At 38.2% G+C, this 27452-nt stretch overlaps 1 protein-coding gene across 2 annotated transcripts in view; it reads right to left on the minus strand.

The window, feature by feature from the left end:
- Positions 1-946: 946 nt before the first annotated feature.
- Positions 947-27452, minus strand: part of CDKL2 (cyclin dependent kinase like 2) — a 49488-nt gene continuing 22982 nt past the window's right edge. For both annotated transcript variants that reach the window (XM_032334594.1, XM_032334593.1), the window contains exons 3-14: positions 27251-27445; positions 23857-24035; positions 22234-22346; positions 20922-21061; positions 17988-18076; positions 15437-15572; positions 13914-14212; positions 13227-13320; positions 10538-10661; positions 10187-10293; positions 4521-4609; positions 947-3039 (exon numbers count right to left, since the gene is read on the minus strand). In XM_032334594.1, coding sequence (XP_032190485.1) covers positions 4544-4609; positions 10187-10293; positions 10538-10661; positions 13227-13320; positions 13914-14212; positions 15437-15572; positions 17988-18076; positions 20922-21061; positions 22234-22346; positions 23857-24035; positions 27251-27445 — 1542 coding nt within the window. In that variant the 3' untranslated portion in view covers positions 947-3039; positions 4521-4543. The remainder of the gene's footprint in view (positions 3040-4520; positions 4610-10186; positions 10294-10537; positions 10662-13226; positions 13321-13913; positions 14213-15436; positions 15573-17987; positions 18077-20921; positions 21062-22233; positions 22347-23856; positions 24036-27250; positions 27446-27452) is intronic.

Raw genomic sequence — 27452 nt, forward strand, 5'->3', positions numbered from 1 at the left:
AAATAATTAAAATAAAATGAAGCAGGGGCGCCTGGGTGGCTCAGTGGGTTAAGGCTCTGCCTTCAGCTCAAATCATGATCTCAGGGTCCTGGGATTAGGCCCCACATTGGGCTCTCTGCTCAGCAGGGAGCCTGCTTCCCTTCCTCTCTCTCTGCCTACTTGTGATCTCTGTCAAATAAATAAATAAAATCTTAAAAAAAAAAAAAAAAAAACAGAACCACCATATGATCTAGTAATTCTACCACTGGGTGGTGGAATACAAAAATACTAATTGTATTGAATACAATACAAAGAATACAAAAAGACTAAATCAAAAAGATACATGCACCCCTATATTTACTGCAGCATCAGTTACAATAACCAAATTATGGAAGCAGCACGAGTTCCATCTACAGACGGATGGATAAAGAAGTGGAATGCAACATTTTTCAGCCATTAAAAAAAAATGAAATCTTGCCCTTTGCAACAACATAGATGGCTCTAGAGAGCAGCATTAGCTAAGTGAAATAAACCAGTCAGAGAAAGACAAATACCATGTGATTTCCCGCAAGGGGAATTTAAGAAACAAAACAAACAAAAGGGGAAAAAAGACAAACCAAAAAACAGACCCTTAAATAGGGAAGAAATAGAGGGTTACCAGAGGCGGGGGTAGGTGGCGGGATGGGTGAAACAGGTGACGGGGATTAAGAGTACACTTACCTTGATGAGCTCTGAGTAATGTACAGAATTGCTGAATCACTATAGTGTACACCTGAAACTAACATAGCTCTATGTTAACTATGCCGGAATTAAAATAAAAACCCAATTTAAAAAAAGACAACTTGCCATCCCTGTATCCAAGTTTCCAAAAAAGAATTAACAGATTATTTCAAATTTATTTGTTAAATTCCATACAATGTTGTATACATTATTTGTATTCTCTTAAATAAATGCAAATGAAATCATCTATGGAGCTCAGTAAGATATAATATTTATTAATTGTAAAACATACATCCAACAGCAAGCCCATTTCTCCCGCCAAGACATACACATATTTCCGATTATGTTTAGTCATATCCTTGTAAGGAAAACAGAGTAATCTTAAACTGAAAGAATTATTTTTGATTCAGTATCTATAGCCCCAGTTTGCAAAAATCTTTTTTCAAGTAGTTCCGCCCAGGTTCTAACCAGATATGATCCTCAAGTCTCAACTTGCACTTAGAGTAAATTATATTTAGTCCCTTAATTCTAAAGTTTACACAGTGTTTTAATAGGCGAAAGATACCAAAAGCAAATACAGATAATTGATCCTAGATCCTCACACATTGAGGTGATATGTACACACTGTCTTTAAATAAAAATTACATCAAAATAAGTTGGAAAGCCACTTGGCTTTTAAGTACTGTCTGCTTCCCACACTGTACAGTCTGTTGGCAACACTTTTTAAAGTAAAAATGAAACAATATCTCAATGTGAAGGCTATTAATGCCTACACATTAATTTTGTCTAGCATGTTAGTCATACCAATTTAGTCAAACACCTGGTCAGAGTTTAAAAATAGAGCTTCAAAATCAAGACAGAATTTTAATTGAACCACCTATAGATTTCCACATTGGAACCCCTCATTTTGTCTCTTCCTGAATGACCTGCTTTTTTGAGGACCAAGTATCTAAATTCAGAATTTCAATATTAAGCTCCACAGAGTAATAAAGAAAAGTGCTAGTTAAATTCTTGGGCTAAGTTCCAGTCAGTGTTTTTTGGAGAAAAACATGTTGTTAACCGGTTAAGGCCAAGAAAAACACACAAGTTCTGGTCCCCCTAACAACGATTCTCTAAAACAATAAATGCAGAGTGTGACCAGCAAACTGGAAACCAAAAACCTAGAGTCAAACTGGCTTCAGCTTCCCACCCGGAAGCCGTGGACTGGGGCACGAGTTAAGATGTGAGGACTGTAGGTAGATAGTTTTGCCAATTGGTGAAGAACTTTTGGGAAGGCCTAAGTGAGGAAACGAGAAGATAAGAACATCTCTGGGTTCTGTCTGCTATCACCTTCAAACCACCAGTGGACAGGAGAGAAGTCCATAACAACGGATGTTCCTTCCCAAAGCCTCTATGGGGTGGGGGGTAGATCAACAGTAATTGGCCAAGATAAAGTAACCAGTCCTAGTCGGTCAGTAAGCCAGTGTCCCGCTTCCTAATTTTGCACATATATGCTTCCTTTCTCAAAGGCACAGTCCTCAACTTGAAGGTACACCTACAAAATTCTCCTTCACCGTTCTTACCTCAGTCCTGTTCCTGTACGCAGGAACACTGGCACCACAGTCTTAAAATACAGAGGATTATCTAAGGTCAGGCCATACTAAATCATTAGACAAAAAAATGTCCTTGAGACGTTTGCAGTAGTGTGGTTCTTAGAAGATCAGCAGAGAGGCCAGATTCCCATAACACAATGATCAAACATCAACAATAATCACAGAAACCAAAGACAGACGCCTATCCACAGAGAGCAATTACTTATCTCCCTAAAGCCTAGAAACAAGCAAGCTTTTTAAATGTGTATTTACAGTTAAATTAGGGTAAAGGAAACATTTTCTCTTACTGATCCTAATTTTTTCATTTCTTCAACTGATCCTAGTTTTTAATCACTTACCTCCACCAAACCCATTCCTAAATAAATGTACACATTTATATAGATAACACAGAAAGTTCATATAACATGACCATTATAATGATTCTTTCTCTCTCTTTAAACTTTTTTTTTACTCTTGGGTAATTTTAAATGCACAATTTACTAACAGTAAATACACATTCATGTAACAAGAACCATGTCACTATTCTTCCATTGGATATATCCTGAAATAGCAACAGAGACCTTGAAAGGTGACAAGATAGCAGTCGGGGAGGAGCACTTATTCAATCTTGCTTGGAAACACTTGGAAGTCTTTATCTTTCTCAGAAAATGCAGGCAGTTCAGAAGTAAAGGACAAAACCACGAATCTCTCTGTAGGATATCAGCACTTCTGTTGCAAGGGGATGTCATCTCAAGGGCTAGAGCAGCATCTAAAATCACAGGGGAACATAAGATCTTTCTAGAAATCCATTTCTATCTCACTTGCTTTCTCACATTGAAGATATTTATAATATTTTAAGTATTACACACTCTAAGAAAACTTTAGGCTAAACCATATATATCAAAAACAAGATTTTAAAGACATTCTTTAGGATAATTATCAATCGAAACTGTCATGTATAGCGTATCATCTCCTTGTCTGTAAATGATGACTGGTTTTGACAAAACAGATCCGAGTTTCACAGAGGCTACAGTTCATACAGTATGTGTAATGAGTTCATCGCCAAGACTTCTCTCAGAGCCTTGGAAGGGACCCGTGCCAGTGAGGAATTAAGACTTGTTCACTTCATAGTAAATTCACATATGACAGCACAGACATTCAAAATGCTTTGTGGGGATTAATAGATTAATGACAACGACATATTTATAAGAAGGTGGGATTTTATTATCATCACATTTTATAGCTAATAAGATACTAAACATTGGATGACTTGTCGCATAGTAAATTCGCACTCAAAAGGTCTGATTTTGGGGCACCTGGGTGGCTCAGTGGGTTAACACCTCTAGCCTTCGGCCCAGGTCGTGACCCTGGAGTCCTGGGATCGGCCCACCTTGGGCTCTCTGCTCAGCAGGGAGCCTGCTCCCCCTCCCCACTCTCTGCTGCCTCTCTGCCTACTTGTGATCTCTGTCTGTCAAATAAATAAGTAAAATCTTTAGAAAAAAAAAAAAGATCTGATTTTTGTTTTTCATTTTTTTAGTACTAAACAGTTATACTTAAAGGAGGGAAATTCTGTTACCATTTAAAATTGACATTTGATTTTCCAAGTCATTGTTGATGCCTAATCACTTATTATTAATCTATCCTGCTTTCTTTAAAAAAAACAAAAAAATGTGTGACGTGTATTTATCCTGTGAATAGGTCCACAATGAGGTGGGAAGGTGTTCCGGGGCCCTGTTTTCTCTGCCTGGAGCTTGCAAGGCTGTTTTTCCTGTGGTATAGTAGCAGGACAATGTAAAGACCAGTAGAAGCAAAAAATAAAAATAAGTAAATAAATATATAAATGGGAAGCAATCATCTGGTATAGTGCTAATCCTTCTTTATAGGGAAGAAGATTACCAGGCAATCATTTTGTCTTTCTTGCTTTAAAAGCCCAAAGGGACAAATGACTGATAAGGGAGATAAGTATATACCCTTCCACAGCACTCGCCATCGTAAATTCGCATTACTGGAGCCAATAAAACGCAGGAGATTAGTTTAAGAGCAAGAGATGTAAGCTCTATGAAAAGGGATTTCACCCCAGAAACAAATGTCACTTCTGTATTTTTAAGTGACACAACTCTTTCTCCATCAGGAGTTCTCATGGTATCAATCACTGGAGATTACTTTAGCGGCAGTATCTGAACTTCAGAAAGCTACAAAATATTCCTCATGGGAGGATACTTTGCTTTAAGTATGAAACACCTGACATACCCAGTTCAGAACCAAAACGGCTCTCAGTGCTGGTGTTCCATTCGAGGCAAATCAGCCTCCAGTTCATCTGACGGGGGAGATCCGGATACCTATAAGTGAATAATCAAGCATTACAGTATCCAAATAGTTGTAGAAGTCCCACTCCTCCCAAAATCCCAATTCTTGTTCCTCAAATACCAGATGCTTAGAATTAACTATTCATAGTCCCAGCTGCTGCCACAGAAGAGGCTCATGAAGTAAAGAGATGTTATTCTTCGATCTCTTTGTTGATACGTAAGTTAAAGAGACTTCTGATGTGCGGAGGTAGTACAAACCCACTATAACCCATCTCTCCTACTTATTACCAAACCAATAAAACCCTTTTGGAAAAATATAAAAAAAACAACTGAAGATTAAGCAAAGGAGTCAGAAGTTGGCAATGTGGTCGTTCACATGGATGTAGCTTCCCAACTTAGTTTTTTATTTCTGTGCCTCTGTCTAAAAGGCAGGCCCTAATCTCAGAGCAATGAAGTAGTACAAGAGGCCAAAAGTCTGAAACAAACTCCCTTGTTGGGGAGCCTGGGTGGCTTAGTGGGTTAAGCCTCTGCCTTTGGCTCAGTTCATGACCCCAGGGTCCTGGGATCAAGCTCTGCATTGGGCTCTCTGCTCATCAGGGAGCCTGCTTCCCCCTCTCTCTCTACCTGCCTCTCTGCCTACTTGTGATCTCTCTCTGTGTCAAATAAATAAATAAAATCTTAAAAAGAAAGAAAGAAAGAAACTCCCTTGTTATCCCAGAAAAAAATAAGAAAGAGGGTCCCTGAATGCCAGCAGTTATGTGGGGAGAGGGATGGTCCTGGAGGGAAGAGGGGTAGAGGAGGGGGCCGTCTCATTCCGTGTGCACCCCAGGAGTCTCAGCTCGGTTCCTGCAGCACGCATAGCAGCGCTCCACCAGCACAGCAGAGGCTTGGGAGAACCGAACTGAAATTTGAATTGCCTGCACAAGTCTCTAGCTGACCCCAAAGCCACGTAAGCACAAGACAGATGCGAACTAGGATATCAAAGACTTAGAGAACTGAGATTTGAAACACTTCTCACAGGGGATAAGGCAGAATGTATAGTGTGAACAAAAGCTGAATGACCGCCTGCTAAAACAAAAATTTCAACATTCTCTAGAGGATTATGAAGGATTAAAACAGGACCCAGAGGCTACAAAACATAACATTCACAGTTTCCAAGATACAGTCAAGATTTTGGCCATAAAAAGATCTATTGGGGCGCCTGGGTGGCTCAGTTGGTTAAGCGTCTGCCCTTGGCTCAGGTCACGATCCCAGGGTCCAGGCCTGCTTCTCCCTTTCCCTCTGGTTGCCACTCCCCTTGCTTGTGCTCTCTCTCTGTCAAATAAATACATAAAATCTTAAAAAAAAAAAAAAAAAAAAAAGATCCAGGAAATTGTAAACAATTCTCAAGGGAAAAGAAAATCAATAGATACCAATCCTGAGATGGCCCAGATGTTGGGACTTTATAAACTTAGGGAAGTTATATATGAGGATTTGTCACTCATCAGACCTGCTCTGGAAGAAATGCTAAAGAAAGTTTTTCAAGCTGAAGAAAAATGGTACCAGAAAACAAAACTGTAATCTTTAAGAAAGAAGGTAAGAACCACAGAAATGTAAGTGGTTAGGTAAATAGAGAAGACTACTTTTTTTCCTAAATTGCTTAAAATATTTATGACTATTTAGAGCAAAATGTATGACCTAGTACAGTTTTCAATAAAAGATATAAAATTCTAATATAAAGTCTAGGTTGAAGTAAAAGGAAATCTGTCTGCAAGTTTTCTACATTTTATAAGTGGTACAATATTTAAGTACACTGTGAGAGATTAGTTATGTACATTGCAAAACCCAGAGCAATCACTAAAAAAATCATATCAAGAAATATCCCCAAAAAGCCAATATTAAAAATATTCAAATACAAAACAAGACTGGAAAGGGAAAACAAAGGAATAAACAAAAAACCCAAATAATATAAAGAGCTAGATCTTATATCTATATGAGATATATATTATATAGAGAGAGATCTTTATACCTATATAATATATAGAGCTAGATCTAGATATATCAACCACCACATTAAATGTTAATGGCCTAACTATTCATTAGCAGGCAGAATTCTGAAGCTAACACCCTGAGTTTCCTGTCCCTGCTTAGTCAATCAAAGTAATTTAGCGCCTGCTATGAAGCAGCTTTGCGCGTGTAATTAATGTTACTAATCAGCTGACCCTCAGATAGAAAAATTATTCTGGCAGGGTTAATGTAGACCTGGTAAACCATCATGTGCACTCTTAAAAGCAGAAGAGTAAGTCAGAGATGAGACAGAAGGGGAGGCAAGAGATGCTCAAAGAGTAAGAACAACTTGACCATTATGGTTAGCTTTGCAGATGGAGAAGTAGGCCACAAGCCAAGGAATGTGGATAGCCTCTAGAAGCTGACAACAACCCCCAGGGGTCAGCCAGCAAAGAAACAGGGACCTCAGTCCCACAACCTCATGGAATTAAATTCCGCCAAAAGTCTGAGTGGGCCTAGAAGTAGGTTCTCCCCTAGAGACTCCAGAAAGAAATGCAGCCCTACTGAAATCCTGATTTCGACCTGTGAGACACAAGGAGAGAAGCAGCTCTGCCCAGGCTTCTGATCTATGGAAACTGTGAGATAATAATTATTAAGTTGGCAGGAGTTTATTAGAATGCATAGAACATAAATACACATTTCAATTAAAAGAAATGAACTGATAGAATGGATACAAAAGAAAGACCCTACCTACAGGAAACACTGTAAATTTTAAAAACAGATCGTACAAAAGTAAAAAGACATACCACGGAAACAAGTAAGTATAAGTTAGCTGGAATGGCTGTCTTACTCTCATATAAAATGGACTTTGTGGCACAGAGCACTATAAGAGGTAAAGAGAGAGATTTCATCATGATAAAAGGAAGAGTGTATCAGGAAGACAAAAACAATTATAAGTGTGTATGTACCTAATAATAGAGATGGAAAATACATGAAACAAAAATAAACAGATATAAGAGAAAAATAAATAATTCCACAGTCAGTAAAAGATTTTACTGGATTTTTCTATTTAATGTTAATTTGGGGACTATTTTCTACTAATTTAAATGTTATTTAAATAATATATGATGTTAAAAAAAAAAAAGATTTTGACAGCACTCTTTCAGGAACCGATAGGACCAAACAAACAAAAAAATCATGAAGAACACAGAAGATCTGAAGAACACTACAACCACCTTAATCTAATTTCACATTTAGAGTAGGCTATGTCCAACAACTGAAGAATATATATGTTGTTTTCAAGGAAACAGGTTTATTCACCAAGACAGATCCTATGCCAAGCCATAAAACATACCTCGATGAATCTAAAACAATCAGAAGCATACACAGTATCTTCCCTGACCACATGGAATTAAATGATAAATCAATAATAATAAAATACTAGGGAAACCCTAAGTATCTAACTATAAAACAACACATTTCTAATTAATTCCTGGGTTAAACAAGAAATTACAAGGGAACTAAGAAAATGTTTAGACTGAGTATAATGAAAATACAACATATTAAACACTGCTTGGAGAAAGAACTGTGTTGCTACATACATAGAAATTACATAATGGGTGTAAGGGTGTAGGAAGGGGGTGAGCGGAGACAGATCCCATGGATTATGCCATACTTTACTTACAAAAATCTATCTTGCAGACGTTCCACAAGTCTATAAAGATAGGCTTTTATACATGTGAGAATGTTTGTGTTGGGCGCAGAAACAAAATACAGTTCAACGTATTGATGCACATCATGAAGAGGCGAGTAGAGTCCCAGCTCCTGCCAGAAAGTCACTTGCTTTCAGACTCCTGTTGTTCCTCTTCCCATTCAGATTTTCCACACACAGATTCATCTTATTTTGGTATTAATTTGTGTTTTTCACTACACCTACTTTCTCGTTTAGTGTATTTAAATACAACTGGGAAATGAACAAGTAAACTAAGAGTAAAAACGCAGAACCAATTTATAAATATAAGAGGATTGGTTCAAAGGAACAAATAAAAATTTGAAAAATGAAGGCCGCCAAAGTCTTTCTTCCATTTCATGAAACTAGATTTAGTTATGCGACTCCTGAAAAGTGGTTTTGAACAATACTACTACTCACAGAGAGCAAGTGAGAAGTTCTGCACCTTTAAAATCTACATTCAGGGGCACCTGGGTGGCTCAGTGGGTTAAAGCCTCTGCCTTTGGCTTAGGTCATGATCCCAGGGTCCTGGGATCGAGCCCCGCATCAGGCTCTCTGCTCAGCGGGGAGCCTGCTTCCCTTTCTCTCTCTCTGCCTGCCTCTCTGCCTACTTGTGATCTCTGTCTGTCAAATAAATAAATAAAAGCTTTAAAAAATAAATAAATAAAATATACATTCAATTTAAGATTAGAAGTATACAAGGAATTTATTGAGACTCTCTAGTTCCTAAAAGTAAAATGTGTGATGGTAATTAATCTTCACACAACAGGAATATGTTTAGTTTTTATTATCTTGCTCCAGAAATTGTTAGCAGGAGTTAAGGCAAAGTGATAGCAGTCAATAAACCCGTTTCTCAGTATCTATGGGTAACTACCACTGTAATTTGTTACCCTCAACAATATTATTCCCTTTTGTAGAGCGCTACAAAATCACTGAAGGAGTACTGGTAGAAAAAAGCGCCCACACAGATTCAGAGGCAACATACGGGTGCAATCCAGGAAACAGAAATGCTTCAATAATGAGGACGGAGAAATACATCCCAAAACAAAAGCTGTCCAGCACCAGGGAGAAGTGAGAAATCCTTAAGTGAAATGATACATATCCAAAGTTTATAACTAGTTAGGACTGGCTCAGGAAATTTAAAAGTTTGCCAGTGTTCTTAATGTGAAAATGAGTGATATGACTGTTACTGAAGCAGCAGAAATGTAACTGTTCTGAAGAATTAAGAGAAGTAATAGAAAAATGATTACATATGGAAGAACCAGTCTTTAACATACATGGAGCGGGTTGTCTTGGGGGAAAATGTCAAATAGATGATACATTAAAAAAAATAAAAACAGGGGCGCCTGAGTGGCTCAGTGGGTTAAAGCCTCTGCCTTCAGTTCAGGTCATGATTCCCAGGGTCCTGGGATCGAGTCCCACATCAGACTCTCTGCTCCATGGGGAACCTGCTTCCTACTCTCTCTCTGCCTGCCTCTCTGCCTACTTGTGATCTCTGTCAAATAAATAAACAAAATTTAAAAATAAAAAATAAATAAAAATAAACAAACAAAAAACAATTCAAGGAGTGAAATATGGGTTATAGCATTTGGGTGAATGCAGTGAGATACTATAAATTACCACAAAAGTTTTATAAAAGTCATAGCTAGGCTGCATACGCGGTGAGCGCATTTTTAATCTATAAAAAGTTGATGACTGTGCTGGAAAATGTCTATATAAACATATGTGTGATAAAGGTACTAGAGCAATGAACAGTAAGAAAAAATTTAACAAACAAAATCATACAGATCCCACCAATAGACACGCCTAATCCTTAAAAGCGAACTTTTCCTAAGCTACTTTAATAAGGAAGTATGAGACCCAAGTTCTATCCAACCTAGAGAGGATTCCTGTACCTGATGTAATGCGACGCTGGGTGTATGGAAGTCAATAGTGGCCAGAGAAGGAATTCGAGATTCTGAGAGATTCTTGTTCTCTTTCCTTATTAACCTGGAATTTCGAGCTAAATAAAAATAACCATAAACACAGTGAAAAATTAGACATTTTTGTTAGTTTTTCCACATTCTGTATCTGTCCCTCAGTATGTATTCAGTGTACATATTTACTTACATAAATCTGTACATATTTACATAACTATGTAAAGTTACTACATTTTTTATTTTTAATATTTTGTTAGTTTATTTAACATGTATTTTTAATAATGTATACAAAAAAAGGCTGCAAAAGTAAGAGCATTATAAACAAACCTATGCCTTCCAAGGCTCTTAGTTCAGGGAGATGACTGTAGTTGAGTTCAGGCAAACGGACATCTGTCTTGGAGTAGTCCCTTCTTTTCTTATTTGCCTGAAGTAGGTTCTTTTCACTGGCGACCTAATATCAGAATGATTAACACAAGTGAATTAGCTTCCAGGTAAGCCTGGCTTGCCCCTTTTGTAACTAATATATTGATATCCTAAACTTCAGGAGAATTTAAGAATAATACAAAATTTCAGAAGTCCTGCAATGAGCTTTTGAGTTTTTTTATTTGATGTTTCTCCTCGTTCTTTGATTAAAGTAAGTACTAAGGTCTTGGTTCAAATCAGTTATAAAATAAATATTTAGTTCAAAAAAACTGTAAGTACAAAAAATGAGTTCAGACTACTAGATATACATATTCAAAGAGTGACAAATAAACTATATGAGATGTTTATAATAATATGCTATTCAATCTCAGAATTAGAGCAAGAGGCAGGGGAGCAGGATATGGGATCTAAACCTAGATGTTGAAGAAAGTTTAGGCTTAATTCTGCCTCAATTAATTTTCATCATGAAAAGACTCAAGTGTGTCTTCTCCCCACTAATCTCTACCTCCTCTCTTAACTGCTTCTTAAAAATAAAGATAAACAGAAATAAGATCTAAAATTAACAGCCAGCCCTGATTACGCAACGCCCGAAAGAAGGCGCTATCAATTCCAGCAACTCTGAGCCAGCTACTCTGAAAAGTCCTGCTGATCAAAGTAACCTTCCAAAGCAGACCAAGAATGTAAAACACAAAAATATCTACAAAGAAATCAGAAGGGTGTGAAAAAGAGAAGTACTATGGTTATAGAAATCATGGGCCAAGAATAATGAAAAGAAAAGCAGATGTAATGCCAAATCATGAGAGATATGAAAAGAAGGTTATATTTTTCAGCCTGAAGATAATGACAAGGGCAGAAGAGGGAAATCTGGGAGAAAAACACTCCTTTGGGAAATCCGCATCTCCCATTACCTGGCAGAAAAATTCACTCACATTCCTTAAGCATCTTCTATGTACTAGAGTAGATAAGGGTAGTGGGGTGGAGCTGTAAGGAAATAAACAAAGCACATATTCCTGCCTTGGAAACTTACATACTAGTTGGGAGAGACAGACGATAAAGATAGAGATAAATGCATATAGAGATCTCTCTCTCTCTCTCTCTCTCTATATATATATATATAGATAGATAAAGATATAGATAAATGCATATAGAGATCTCTCTCTATATATATAGGGAGAGAGATAGATAGATAAAGATATAGATAAATGCATATAGAGATCTCTCTCTCTATATATATATATAGATAGATAGATAAAGATATAGATAAATGTATATAGAGATCTCTCTCTATATATATATAGAGAGAGAGAGAGAAGAGAGAGAGAGAGATAAAGATATAGATAAATGCATATAGAGGCTTTAGGTGTATGCAATGGAAAAAAATTTAAGCAAGGAGAGAGGATAGAGAGCAATGGGCGACAAAATGAGCTAGGATATTAGGGAAGCTCTCACAATGAGGATTCATGTAAGCCAAGGAGGAGTAAAGGCAAATTCTTTGGGTTATCTGGGGAATGTTCTAAAGCAGAGGAAATAACAATGTTCTAAAGCAGAGGAAATAACAAGCTCCCAAATGTAGGAGCAGGTCTGGTCATGTTCAAGAAATACAAGGAAATCAGTGGGTTGGAATAGTTTGATCAGGAATGAGAATAGCCCGGGGCGCCTGGGTGGCTCAGTGGGTTCAGCCTCTGCCTCGGCTCAGGTCATGGTCTCGGGGTCCTGGGATCGAGCCCCGCATCGGGCTCTCTGCTCAGTAGGGAGCCTGCTTCCTCCTCTCTCCCTGCCTGCCTCTCTGGCTATTTGTGATCTCTGTATGTCAAATAAATAAATAAAATCTTTTTTTTTTTTTAAAGGGGGTGTTAAAAAAACAAAGAGAGAGAATAGCCCACGTAGAATAGAGGGATGGGGAAGCAGGTCGAGCAGGGACTTGAAGGCCCCGTCAAGGACTTGGGTCTTTACTTAGAGAGGACAGTGGAGGGTTTTGAGTGGAAGAATAATGGTGCTTTAAGTTAATTTTCAAAAGAGGCGTGCTAGCGGCTATGTGGGGCATAATGACCCTCCTACGAATCTTCAGAAGACCTGTGAACCTTATGCATGCTTCCACTATTGTAATCCGACACTGGTTGAATTCATTGATCCTATACTAGACCATGAACTCCTCGAAGAGAGGGATTTGATTTCCTCATTTCCAGCGTCTCATACAGGATACATAATCAATAAATATTTATGAACAAATCAACAGAATACTTTCACCAAAAATCTGGCATGAGCGAGGTACCACGATTTATCTTGTCACCTACTCTACAAAAGAACTGATCACCAAGTATTAAAAAAATTTACTATTACCAAAAAACTTAAAGCAGATGTCATTTAAACAATATCTTATATTTAAACATCTAGACTCGCAAAACTGACTTAAACTTTAACAGTTTCACATTGTTTCTTATGACAGGTTGGGATGATATACATATAACTAAGGTTCCACTTTACGATATTTCTCCAAATAAAAGTCTCAGTTTTTCACTACTATATTTAACACGAGTGGAAGTCTGGAAATGACTAATACTTGCTCTTCTACCACTGGGAATAGTTCACTTACGGATGTGGTCACATTAATATTATAAATGCCTGATGGAGAATGTTTATTTGGTTTAACAAATGGGATACAATACTTCTTGGTTTTTTCATCCACTCTGTAACAACAACAAAAAATTTAAGTTAGAACCAGATGTAATTATTTTTCAAGCACAAAACCACAAAACCAAGCGACCTGCAGTTTAATCAGCATTTAATGCCTGTTCTTAAATACACAATGAACATAGATCTGGCGAAACATTCAGTCCTTTGCCACTACCTTCACGACCCCCACCTACCTCCCAACTCCAACCAAATGAACACTTTCCTTCCAGCAAAATTTCCAAAGTGAGCATCTTTGGACCACCAAATGCCCACAGCCATTCCATGTAGGCAGACCCTTAAAACCAATTACTTCCTTTATTATGATAATCTCCTTTCACATTTTTAGACTAAATAGTTGTAGACCATCTTCACCTTAAATAATACAATCCTTCTTTCTTATTACTCAGGTGAATTTTGTTTGTTTGTTTTTTATCAAATGTTAGTAAGTTTCGTCACGTAGGCCAAAAAGGCTTTTGAAACAGAACCTGACAGGAATGAAGAGGCCCCAGAAGCCTGGACGTAACCCAATGTGGCTGCATGGACAGACACTTGCAATTCGTAAACACACCTTTAAATGACACTTTGTTCTTAGTTTCCTAATTCATACCTGTAACTCTGAACTCCCGGGATAGTCACCATTCCAGAATTAATACCGGGAGCCACTGCAGAAGGATTGTGGGCAATGGGGGGGATCGCCACGCCTGGATTTCTAGTGTGATCCCCGCCGCCGTTGCTGCAATCCCGGAGGCTAGTTGAAGGCACGGTTCTGACATGGCTCGTCCCATTGTCGGGGAGACAGCTGACATTGGAAGTTCGACTGACTTTTTCAACTTTTTCTCCATCCATTTTTGACCCTTTTATTTTAAATACTTTAGAATCTTTAATTTTGGGATCAGCATTGGTATCCTGACCATTAAAAAAATGGTAATAACATTAATGATCTGAAGAGATTGAAAAAGCACCTCTTCTTATAAAGAATTTGTCAATGAAAGCAGAATTCCATAAATATCACCTTACTGTACCCCTGTTTTCTTCATTCTATCTATGGAATTAAAATTAAATCCAGGATTCTTGGTCAGACATTTATTTTGAATAAAAATGCAACTCACGGGCTACCTGGCTAGCTCAGTCAGTAGAGCATGCAGCTCTTGATCTTAGGGTTGTAAGTTCGAGCCCCATGTTAGGTGCAGAAATTACTTAAAAATAAAAAAATAAAAATCTCAAAAAAAAAGAAGAAATGCAGTTCACACTAGCTCTGAGATAAATATATACATATATATATATGATTAACATGACACATACATATATTAAATTTATATATATATATTTTAGTAGAAAACAATGTGAAAGAGGAATTAAGTATGCTCCTTTTTGTTCTTAGAAATCTAAAGTACAAAAATTGAAATACAAAATTGAGAATTCCCTTCAGTTCACTTGAGAAAATGGCAGTGGGTTGGCAGTAGACGTGAATTACCTCACCAAGAACAGATTCTGGATAACCTACTTGCAAAAATAAACTTTAAATAAATATCCAAATCTCAATTTTAAAATGCTCTATGCAAAATTTTTTATATGATATTTTTCACTCCTATCACTTAAGGGAAAAAATGGTATGTGCCTGCGTTCGTGTCCTTGTGACTATACGTGAGTACATGTGTCTAAATGCTCTAGGGTAAATGTGGTTTCCTGACAAGACCTATTGCACAGTCTGAAATACAGTAGGCACTCAATACATGATATGTTAAGAGAATTTTTTAAAAGGTAATGTCCAAAGAGAAGATAACTTTTTTTATAACTAATCTAAAAGTTAACGTGTTCAGCACCAGAAAACGTTTTTTATCCTCATTTTTTAACTCCAAAAATTTAAAGATAAATTAAATCTAAAACTTAACATTGGAGCACCTGGGTGGCTCAGTCGGTTAAGCATCTGCCTTTGGCTCAGGTCATGATCCCAGGGTCTTAATATCAAGTCCCTCATAGGGCTGCCTGCTCGGTGGGGAGCCTGCTTCGCCCTCTGCTCCTCCCGAACACCCCCATCTTGTGCGCGCGCTCTCTCTCACATACAAAAATAAATAAATAATCTTTAAAAAAAAAAAAAAACTTAATGCACATTAACACATGGTGATTTACCTGTACCACAAGTGTTTTTCTCTCTTCACCTAAGGAATCATCTTTTTCCTTTTCCTTCTTTCTGTTCTGAGATTTTTTAGATAAAGAAATATTTCTGGCATCCTTCTGTACTTTTAACTGTAGCTCTTGAGAAAATCTACATAAAAATACATTTGTCAATTCAATAAAATTGTATAAGACAGACAAATCTACAAAAAAATTCACTTTCAAGATATTTATTTTTAAAAATTGAGTATTAAGGAGCACCTGGGTGGCTCGGTCGGCTACGCATCTGCTTTCTGCTAAGGTCAGGATCCTGGAGTCCAGGGTCGAGCCCCATGTCTAGCCCCCTGCTCAGCGGGAGGTTTTCTTCCTCCCCCTGCCCCACCCCTGGCTCCTTCGCTCGCTCTCACTCTCTCACCCTCTCTTTCAAATAAATAAATGAAATCTTTTTAAAAAATTGAGTATTAAACTAGACTATGGGGTGCCTAGGTGGCTCAGTCAGTTAAAGCATCTGCCTTCAGCTCAGCTCATGACCCCAGGGGCCCGGGATGGGGCCCCGCACTGGGTTCCCTGCTCAGCTGGGAGTCTGTTCTCCCTCTCTCCCCTGCCTGTGCGCTTTCTCAAATAAATAAATAAAATCTTTAAAAATTAAAAGAAAAGAACAGGAACGGTGTGATTATTGGAAATACAAACTCAACTAGCCACTCCTTTCAGGGAACATTTTTAGTTGAAAGACTGACAGAAAACTACTACTGTTATTCAGACTTGGTGTATCCTGCAGACATTTTTTTTTTAAATGAACAAAAGAAAACAACAGATATTTGTGTTAATGATAAAATTCTAATTTTTTTTTAAAGATTTTTATTTATTTATTTGACAGAGATCACAAGTAGGCAGAGAGGCAGGCAGAGAGAGAGGGGGAAGCAGGCTCCCCGCCGAGCAGAGAGCCCGACGCAGGGCTCGATCCCAGGACCCTGAGATCATGACCCGAGCCGAAGGCAGAGACTTAAACCACTGAGCCACCCAGGTGCCCGATAAAATTCTAATTTTTAAGAAAATTAGGATTCTGTTAAATTTGTGTCCACTACTGTGCCCTTAACAGAGTCCCAATACTTAAAAAGACTTTTCTGATGATGAGAATGTGGCTTTTTGATACCATATAATAAAATACATTATCATTTTAAAGAGCTACATTATTTAACAAAACAGTATTTTCCAAATGACTCATAATGATGTTACAAAAGCATGCATAGGTAACAAAGATCTACTCAAAGTGCAAGATAGACAAATGGATTTTAATGTAATAGGGTAAGAAAAGTTCACTGATATGTTCCAGACTCCATAATATAACCAGCCTTTAAGAAACTACTACTGTCAAGTTTTGATATAGTATCAGAGTTTGGGGTATGGAATCAATAAAGAATACTAACAATTATCTAAAAGGGTTATTAAAGGGGCACCTGAGTAGCTCAGTGGGTTAAATTAAAGCCTCTGCCTTCGGCTCAGTTCATGATCCCAGAGTCCTGGGATCGAGTCCCGCATCGGGATCTCTGCTCAGCAGGGAGCCTGCTTCTCCCTCACTCTCTGCCTGCCTCTCTGCCTACTTGTGATCTGTCTGTCAAATAAATAAATAAAATCTTAAAAAAAATAAATAAAAGGGCTATTAAAATACTCTTCCATTTCACAACTATACATCTGGTGAGGCCAAAGTATCTTCATATATCTCAATCAAAACAACATATCACAACTAGTTGAATGCGAATGCAAATATGAGAACCAGGGTATCTTTCATTAAGCTCAAGATTAAATAGATTTGCAAAAATATAAAGCACTGTCATTGCCACCCATCTCACTATTTTTGGTTTCATCAACTGCATTGACGCCAGCAGCTGGGACAGCACAAGAGACCATGCCAACGGGTCTGGTGCACCCAAGTTTGGCCCAGCAAGGTCCTAGCACAGCAGTGGCAACAGCATCATAGGACTGGGTGTAGTGTGAGGTCAGCGGCAACAGGAGATGGCATGTCTGCAGTGCATTAGCTCTCAAGATGACGGCATCACACAGCTGGTAGCAACATACAAATCAGTAACCTGAGTGGTAAATGTCACCCACAGGAGCCAGAAAGAAAAGCATGAAGTGACTGTTTCATGAAAACCAAGATCCTTAACTTAGTGAATTCAGGGGACCATTCCTAGGAACTGCATAATTGCTAAGGGTGAGTAGTGGTAAGGTGGTAGATATTTGAGATCCTATAAAAGCAGGTGGTTGGGCGCCTGGGTGGCTCAGTGGGTTAAGCCGATGCCTTCGGCTCAGGTCATGATCTCAGGGTCCTGGGATCGAGTCCCGCATCGGGCTCTCTGCTCAGCAGGGAGCCTGCTTCCATCTCTCTCTCTCTCTCTGCCTGCCTCTCCATCTACTTGTGATCTCTCTCTATCAAATAAATAAATAAAATCTTTAAAAAAAAATAAAAAAATAAAAATAAAAAATAAAAGCAGGTGGCTAAAGAAATAAGAGAATACCCTTACTTTAACACTAGGTTGGGGTACCCCAGAAAACATGAGTACTATACCTCTCGGCAAATCCATCCTTATGAAAGAAATCATGATGGAGGAGTTCAGCACAGAAGGGTCTTTTGTCTGGGTCAATATGTAAGCATTTCTGGAAAAACAAGGAATATACACAGCTCATATCAATGATAAACTGCCCACATTTAGATTCCTAAATATAGAAAAATAGAAAACTGGGGTATCTGGGTAGCTCAGTCATTAAGCATATGCCTTCAGCTCAGGTCATGATCCCAGGGGTCTTGGAATCTAGGCCTGCATCAGGCTCCCTGCTTGGTGGGGAGTCTGCTTCTCCCGCTCCCTCTGCATCTCCTGTCCCCCTCCCCCACTTTTGCTCCCTCTCTCTCTCAAATAAATAAAATCTTTGAAAGAAAAAAAGAAAGAAAAATAAAAAATTACAATTTATAGTCAGCAAATTTTAAAAGCATATAATAAATGATAAAGAATAAAGAACAAATCTAGACAATGACCACCAATGGTTGCTAAATCACAAAAAGAAAGACTACCAGACATTTTATGACTCTAGATGGAAACATACAAATTTCTGATGTAGTCTTGTAAAAGTCAATCTGATTCTGATCAAGCTCTAGTTCTATTATGAGTTTATAAGAAATATAGGAAACAGAGGACCATATTAAACTATGTATAAAATTCTAACGGTCAGGACACCTGGGTGGCTCAGCCTCTGCCTTCAGCTCAGGTCATGATCCCAGGGTCCTGGGATCGAGCCCCACATCGGGTTCTCTGCTCAGCGGGGAGCCTGCTTCCCCCTCTCTTTCTCTACCTGCTTCTCTGACTACTTGTGATCTCTATCTGTCAAATAAATAAATTTTTTCTTAAGTCTTTAAAAAAAAAATTCTGGGGTGCCTGGGTGGCTCAATGGGTTAAGCCTCTGTCTTCGGCTCAGGTCATGATCTCAGGGTCCTGGGATCGAGCCCCTCATCGGGCTCTCTGCTCATCAGGGAGCCTGCTTACCCCTCTGTCTCTGCCTGCCTCTATTTCTGCTCTGTCTGTTGTATAAATAAATAAAATCTTTTAAAAAAAAATTCTAAGGGTCAAACAACCTACTTTCTTTATCAAATAAGTGGCAAGATTTAAATAAAAAAGAAAGGCATGAATATGAGCTTCTAAATTAAGATATATCAACCAATTGTGATCTACAGACATCATGTAGACCCTAATTCAAACTATAAAAAGAAATTATGAGAAAATCAATGAAACTTTGAGCATTGGCAAGATGTTTTATAATATTGGGGAATTATCACGAATTTTTAAAATCTAAAGGCCTTGCAGAATGGAAAGGAAAGGGCCTGTTCTGTGTATATTATTGTGCTGGACACTTTATGCAGATTATTTTATTTTAATGCAGGTCTTGTTCTGATTTATTGAAACCACTTAATGCCAGAAAAATGGAAGGAACTCCATAAAGAACTTTAAGCGAACAAGAAAAGCTCTACAAATAAGTAAGATATTTATAAGTGAAATAATATAGTATCTGAGATTTGGTTCAAAATACTACAGAAAACGAAGTTGGGGAAGGTGAAGATAGGTAAAAGATTGTCAAAAGATTGTTAATTGCTGCAGCTAGAGGATAAGTACATGAAGGTTCATTGTATTCCTATATTCTTTCTACTTCCTTTACTATATCTGAAAATTTCCATAACAAAATGCTTAAAAGTTATATAATTATATAGTAAGGGACATAAATTGAATAAAAGTTTTACTTTAATTCCCTTTAAATATCTATGGACATCATAAAGTTGGTCTCAATAAAAAATATTTGAATCTGCTTTAAGATTATGCAGAAAAGTAGAAATTCTTCTAAAAACTTATAATAATTTTATAAGCTTACTAAACTTTTTTAAATGAGTTATTTCAAAAATTTAAGAAGCAAAAAAGCCTTGAGAAAATGTCACAGGATCCTGGTGTTTCAGATAAACTGTACTTACTTTATCAATACTCCAGGACAGTCCTAATAAACAAGAATTTTTTGAGCTAGCAATTACAAAGGTCCAGTGAGAATTTCCCTAACATCTTTCTCAAAGACAAGGCAAAGATGATGATCTTTTATTTTTAAGTTCACTTCATTGAGCTTCCCAGGGAAGGGGGCTTGGGAATACGACACATATGGGCAAAAGCCTCTCTAACAAGGCAGTACAGGTCATGATCCTATGCCTTATATTTTAATATTTTGCTACTGCCTTACCTTTCTTTTTATTTCCTTATCCTACTTTTCTTCTCTTTTCCATTTGCGTAGGCTTACATTTTAAGTGTTTTGAGGATGTTTTCATACTTACAACATACTAGATAGCAACACTAAATGGTTTCTTAAGCAAGTTTTTCAGGTCTTTCTCTCTGAAAATCACCCTGCCAAATTATTTAAACTCTTTCTTTACGTACAAAGATAAAAATCAGGGGCGCCTGGGTGGCTTGGTCAGTTAAGCGTTTGCCTTCAGCTCAGGTCGTGATCCCGGGGTCCTGGGATCAAGTCCCATACCAGGCTTCCTGCTCAGATTTCCTCTCCCTCTGCTACTACTTCTGTTTGTGCTCTCACTTTTAAATAAACAAATAAAATCTCTTTTAAAAAAATTAAAATCAGTAGAAGGGCACTTGGCTGGCTCAGTCAATGCAGCATGCGACTCTTCATCTGAGGGTTGTGAGTTCAAGCTCCAATATGGGCTTAGAGCTCATTGGCCAAAAAAAAAAAAAAAAAGAGGCAGGGGTGCTGACCTCATGGCTGGTTCAGTTGGTAGAGCATGTGTCTCCTGACCTCAGGGTCATGAGTTTGAGCCCCATGTCAGGGGTAGAATTTACTTGAAATAAATTAATTTAATTTAACTAAATCAATATTGAAATTATTGACCTAAAAGATCAACTAGACAAGACAACCAAGTCTCTACGATATAAATTCACTGTAAGAAAGTGAACAGTACAATTACCTTTGCTAAATCTATCACAACTTCAGAGAGTTTGGGATAACGTCTTTCAAGAGGTTCTATTTCCTTGATTTCTGGCAACCTTACTCCAGCAAACACGGGATTTTTATAAAACAGCTCCTGATGTCTTGGAATGAGATTACCTGAAAGTGGGAACAGCACACATCTCTGTCATTACGCATCATGATAAAAAGAGCAAAGAAACAGGTAATGTGGAGTGGATACGAGTAGAACACGGCTTATGGACTTGGGGTGCTTTCAATACCCAAATCAACTGAAAACTGTGTTCTTATGGTGGTGGCACCTAGCAGGCTTCCCAGTGGGGATGACACAAGTTAACTCAAGAAAATTAACATTCTTATCTCAACCTACTGATTTAGAAAATTCACAAGCCACTATGTATGGAACTGAAATCATGAGGGAACAGAGAAAAAGCACAAGGACATTTTATAATTTTTTAGATATAAGTACCAACACTTCATTCGTAACAACAAAGCATGAAGTGCTGTCCAAAACAAGGAAATTTTATTAGTCATATGATCAGAATCAAACATAGATAAATCAGTTCCACCCTTTAAGTAGAATTCTAAATTCAGATTAAATTGTTTTAATTTATTAAATTAAAACTGTTTTAAAATTTTAAAAATCTACTGATTTTATAACTGTGTCCAAGGGTCTGATTTGAGCACTTTTCATCGTCTTCTTCCATTTTGATACCTAATCTAATATAAAATATGAAAATTCTGCTGTGAGAACCTAGTGTATTGTTTATTGAATTTCTACCTGGGAAACTTAAAGTCCAGTTGTTAGATAACTCAAGTATTTTCCCATTATCTCCATTTTCCAAGTTCCATCTCCCAAGATAAAGCTGATATTTCAACAAATGTGAAAAGAATTTGATAGTCTAGCTAAAATTCTGTTCAAAGCACAGAGATTAAACTACCTAGGAAGTCTTTGCGTCTCTTCATTTGAAGGTGAGGATGACGGTACCAGTCATTACATGGACTGCTTGCCAACCCAAAGGAAATAAGTGATCATTTGCATCCCCTACATGTGATATATTGAGTGCAAAAGTGCAAAGAAAATTCTGTCTTTGCTCCTTTCTTTGCGGGGAGTGCACGCATGAGGCCGCATGTCAGATACAGCAAAGCCACACTGAGAATGAATTAATACAGATGGGGGAGATTTCCCCATGCTCCCTCCTGCCACCTAAAACACGTATCACCTTGAATATACCAACAACTTGTAAAACCAGGATGAGCAGAAACATAAGGGAAAAGCCTTGAAAATTTAAAATGCAGAGGTATAATCTTACCTAAACACATCATAATATGATATAGCTGATCAATATCAGAATCTCCAGGAAAGAGGGGCTCCCCCATGAGCATTTCCGTTACCAGACAACCAATGGCCCATACATCAACAGCCCTGGAATAAAAGCAATGTGGTATAAAATCCAGCATCCCACTACATTCACTGTGACTGAATCTGTCCTGCATATTACTATTTGGTATTTTTGGTATTGAGAATAGTAGTAGTAAGCTTCAAATTACTCATAAAAATACATTTCCCTATAAACTTAAAGTACTAATTCCCAATTTTACCCAAGTTAGATCTCCAGGAACTTCAGTTATTTGACTTATGAGGGAAAAGGCTTCTAGAAAGTCAAAGTCGTTATTACGTGTACTTTATTCTGGAAGTAAGCCTTCTGGGTTTTCATTCAGAGCCTATTTGTTCTTGGTTTACACGTAACTGTAGTAAGGTTGATCATCTATCCTGCCATACCCTGAAAACAGCGTATCAGAGGTTGTCGGAGACACATTCAGTAACAACAAAGAGCACTGATAGCTAACTGGGGAAAAAATTAAAAAACCGTCTTAAAAATCACTCAAAAGAATTTAAAGAAGAATATGCTGGTGTCATTAGAGTAGGGACGACTACCTTTAAATTTGATTTTTTTTAAGATTTTATTTATTTATTTGACAGAAAGTGCACAAGCAGGCAGAGCGTCAGGCAGAGGGAGAGAAAGAAGCAGACTCTCCACTGAGCAGGGAGCCCAACAACATGCTCCCAAGACCCCAGGATCACGACCTGAGCCGAAGGCAGAGGCTTAGCCAACTGAGCCACCCAGGCACCACTACCTTGAAATTTCTTAGGGTCATAGCTGAATTATAAAATGGTACAGTGGCGCAGTCAGTTGGGTGTCCAACTCTTGATTTCAGCTCAGGTCATAACCTCGGCTCAGGTCATGATCTCAAGGTTACGAGATCCAGCCCTGCATCGGACTCCCTGCTCTGCACAGAGTCTGCTTAAGACTCTTTCTCCCTCTGTCCCTCCCCCTTCTCTAAAGTAAATAACTTCTAAAAAATAAAATAAAATGGTATAAAAGCTACAGTGTAAAAATAAAATGAGAACTCAGAGTAATCAAGAAAATATTAAATGATGTGTGCACTGAAAACACAGAAAGTACAGAAAACATTTTAGGAAAATTTCTACCCAAAGGAGTAAAAGTCACCATCCCTTCTAATCTGAAGAACTCATTCATGCAGGTACTTCATGTTTCAGAAACATTTCACTCTATTATGATTCTACCCCCATCCTTGCCAACTCCAACGTGTCTCATTCCGACAGTGTCAGACTTACCCAGTCAATGTCCTAAATGTATCTATTTCCAAGCCGCTGTACAAAACAGACCAGGTATTCACCTTTATTTCCTTACCTTTAAAATAAAGTATGTTTTCTCCAAATCATTGCACAAAAGACATTTAAAGGGGAAGCACCAAAAAGAACAAGTCACCTTATAAAGCTCCCTAAATGCAAAAATTCCTTTCATTGTTAGAGGGATCCTTTATTATATTAGAAACATATTCCATTTTATCAAGAAAAACAGTGTTAAATCGGCCCTCCCGGCTCCCCCACCCCCTAGCTGATGTCTTACTTGCCATACTTGACATCACCGACCAATAGCTCTGGAGCTCTGTACCATCGGGTCGCCACGTAATCTGTATAAACTTCCCCGGGGGCTGCCAATGTTCGCGCAAATCCAAAATCACATAATTTAACAACGCCAGACTGTGAGACTAATATATTCTCTGGCTTTATATCTCTGTGTATGATCTAAGACAAAAAACAGAATATGACACATATGGGCGCATCGAGTTAAGCAAATCATTTTTTGAGCACCTGCCATGTGTACTGTACTGTTTTTGTCCCTCTCGTGAATACAAATAAAAGCATATGAAATTGTTCCCAGCTTTAGAGTAACTGGGACCTGGCTAGGCAAGAAAGGACACTCACGCTTGAAATTTCACTTAAACAATCAAACATATTAGATGAAACATTTATTACTAGATACCAGATCGATTGTTCTATTAATGACTACTCTCAAGACTAACAGAGTAAGGCTATCATTGAAGACTAGGGTGGTCATGGAAAATTTTTATGAAAGGGGTCGCTTCTAAGGTAGGACTCTGATTCTACGTGCAACCTGGGTAAATACAGAAATGGAGGGACGATCTGAGTGAAGGAGAGTAAAAGAGTGAAGACCAGGGGCGCCTGGGTGTCTCAGGCGGTTGAGCATCAGGCTTGATTTCGGTTCACGTCGTGATCTCAGGGTTGTGGGACCCAGCCCTCTGTCACCCTCCCCACTCAGGGGGGACTCTCCCTTTTCCTCTATCTCACCCCCCCTTTCTCTCTCTTTCTCAAATAAATAAATAGGGGCGCCTGAGCGGCTCAGTCATTCAGTGGCTGCCGTTAGCTCAGGTCATGATCCCAGGGTCCTGGGATCGAGCCCCGCATCAGGCTCCCTGCTCAGCGGGAAGCCTGTTTCTCCCTCTCCCTCACCCACTCCCCCTGCTTGTGTTCTCTCTCTCACTGTCTCTCTGTGTCAAATAAAGAAAAAAAAATCTTCAAAATCAATCAATCAATCTTTTTTTTTTTTTTTTAAGAAAAATGCTGAAGAAAAAAATAGATTAGGAAACTCCAGGGAAATGTTTTCCTAAAGTAAAGGTTATGTACTAGGGAGGAAGACTGCCTCAACTTCCAGCCTGGGAAGTCTGAGGTTGTGCTAAGACTTCCCAGGGAAGGGGCGCCTGGGTGGCTCGGTTGTTGGATTGTCTGCCTTCGACTTGGGTGGTGGTCCCAGGGTCCTGGGATCAGCGTCGGGCTCCCTGATCGGTGAGAGGCTTGCTTCTCCCTCTTCTACTTCCCCTGCTTGTGTTCCCTCTCTCACTGCCTCTCTCTCTCTCTGTCAAATAAATAAATAAAATCTTTAAAAAAAAGACTTCCCAGAGAAGTGGGAACCCATGTAAGTGACAACCAATAGGGTGTTTAAACAAACTAGTTTAAACAAACTAGTTTAGTTTGTTTAGTTAAACAAACTAAATCAGAAAGAGGGACCAGGGGCCAGGAGAAGAGCACTATAAGATGATAAGGGCCTAAACTAGGCTGGTGTCCAGAGAAATGGAATGGAAGAGATACAATTTAGAAATATTCTCAATTAGAATCAAGAGAATTTAGAAAGTAATCTTAGACATTTTACTTAAACCTGGGAATCTAAAATAATGGTGGCTCCATCAAAAAAAAGGAAAGTCTAGAAAAACTTGGCTTCATGGAGTAATCAGTAGTTTAGTTTTAGCCATATAGGCTTTTAGGTGGATTGCTGAGCACCCAACTAGAGGCATTCACCAGGCAGTTAGAAAAGTAAAAAGGTACAAGGTCAGTAGTTAGGATTTCTAAAGCAGAGACGATGGAAGTAGAAAACAGGATGCTGGGAGACAATACTAAAAATTCTACAGCTAGGCAAAATAAATTATTAGGTCTCCTTCTCAAACATAAGTAAGCTTCATTTTGAAATTTTAGAAAATATATTTATTTTTTAAAGGATTTTATTTAGGGGTGTCTGGATGGCTCAGTGGGTTAAGCCTCTCTGCCTTCTGCTCAGGTCATGATCTCAGGGTCCTGGGATTGAGCCCCACATCGGGCTCTCTGCTCAGCAGGGAGCCTGCTTCCCCCTCTCTCTGCCTGCCTCTCTGCCTACTTGTGATCTCTGTCTGTCAAATAAATAAATAAAATCTTTTTTTGTTTACAGATTTTATTTATTTATTTTCTAGAGAGAAAGAACAGGAGAGAGAGAGCAAGTGAGCAAGAACACAAGCGGGAGAACAGCAGAGGGAGAAGGAGACACATGCTGCCTACTGAGCAGGGAGCTCTACAAGGGATTCAGTCCTAGGACTCTGGGATCATGACCTGAGCCAAAGGCAGCTGCTTAACCGACTGAGCCACCCAGTCATCCTTAAAAATATATTTTATTTTAAACTCTTTCAGAGGACAAAAGCAACCTGCTATTGCTGAGCATTTTGCATAAGCTACCAACTACTCTTACATCCTAGACATTCGTGGTGAGGTCACAGGATCAGCCCCACAGCTACTACTAGCATTTGTTATTTATCTACTCACACACACATTTAAAAATATGGCAGAATCAATATGTTGAGTTATTTATTTTATACTATATTTGCAAGTGTCATTTCACCTAGAGGGCTTTTATATGATTTTAAAATTAGGAGCGCCTGGGTGGCTCAGTCCTTAAGCATCTGCCTTCCGCTCAGGCCATGATCCCAGGATCCCGTGATGGAGCCCAGCGTCAGGCTCCCTTCTTGGCCAGAAGCCTGCTTCTCCCCCACCCCCTGATTGTGTTCCCTCTCTTGCTGTTTCTCTCTCTCTTTCAAATAAATAAATAAAATCTTTTTTAAAAATAGATATAAAATTATTATGATAGACTATAGGGTAAGAGCAGGGATTTTCATACTTTACAACTAGGATAGAGAATTTGAACTTAAAATTTGTGCATTTCACCCAGCAAATGTTACCTAGGGGGAAAGAAAAAAAAAATAGCAAAACTCTAGTTTAATATTCATACCTGAAGTATTCAAAGTTGAAGTGTACTGATATCTGTAACTTACTTTCAAATGCATAAATAAATAAGACAGGTTAATGGGTAAATGGATGACTAATGCAAATATGGCAAAATGTTAATGTTAGTTAATGTTAGTTAATGTTAAATGTTAATGTTAGTATAGAATCCTTGTGGTAATTATATGGGTGTTCATATACATGCTTTCAACTTTCAGTACAGCCTAAAATTTTTATAGTAAAATGTTGGGGGAAAGACTCCATGTTATTATGAAACATGAAAATTGGCAATATCAAAGTAACACGTTCATTTCAATTACTTTATTGGTCCAAACTTCAGGCTAGGCAAGTATCTCATGAAGTGATGGTATCTGGTAAGTTAACCATTGGCAAAGTAATTATTTAAACTAAATACTTACATTGTGACTGTGACAAAATCCAATTCCATTAATAATCTGAAACAAATACTTTTGAACCAGTTGGTAGTCTAGACCATTAGGAAAGAGCTCCAAGTCATCAAGAACTGTATGGTCAACAAATTCAAAGACCAGGTACCATCGTTTTTTTTTCTTACACACTTCCAACAAATTCACCAGATTTTCATGCCTCAGTTGCTGTTGT

This window comes from Mustela erminea, chromosome 2 (genome assembly GCF_009829155.1).
Source record: "Mustela erminea isolate mMusErm1 chromosome 2, mMusErm1.Pri, whole genome shotgun sequence".
Lineage (NCBI taxonomy): Eukaryota > Metazoa > Chordata > Mammalia > Carnivora > Mustelidae > Mustela > Mustela erminea.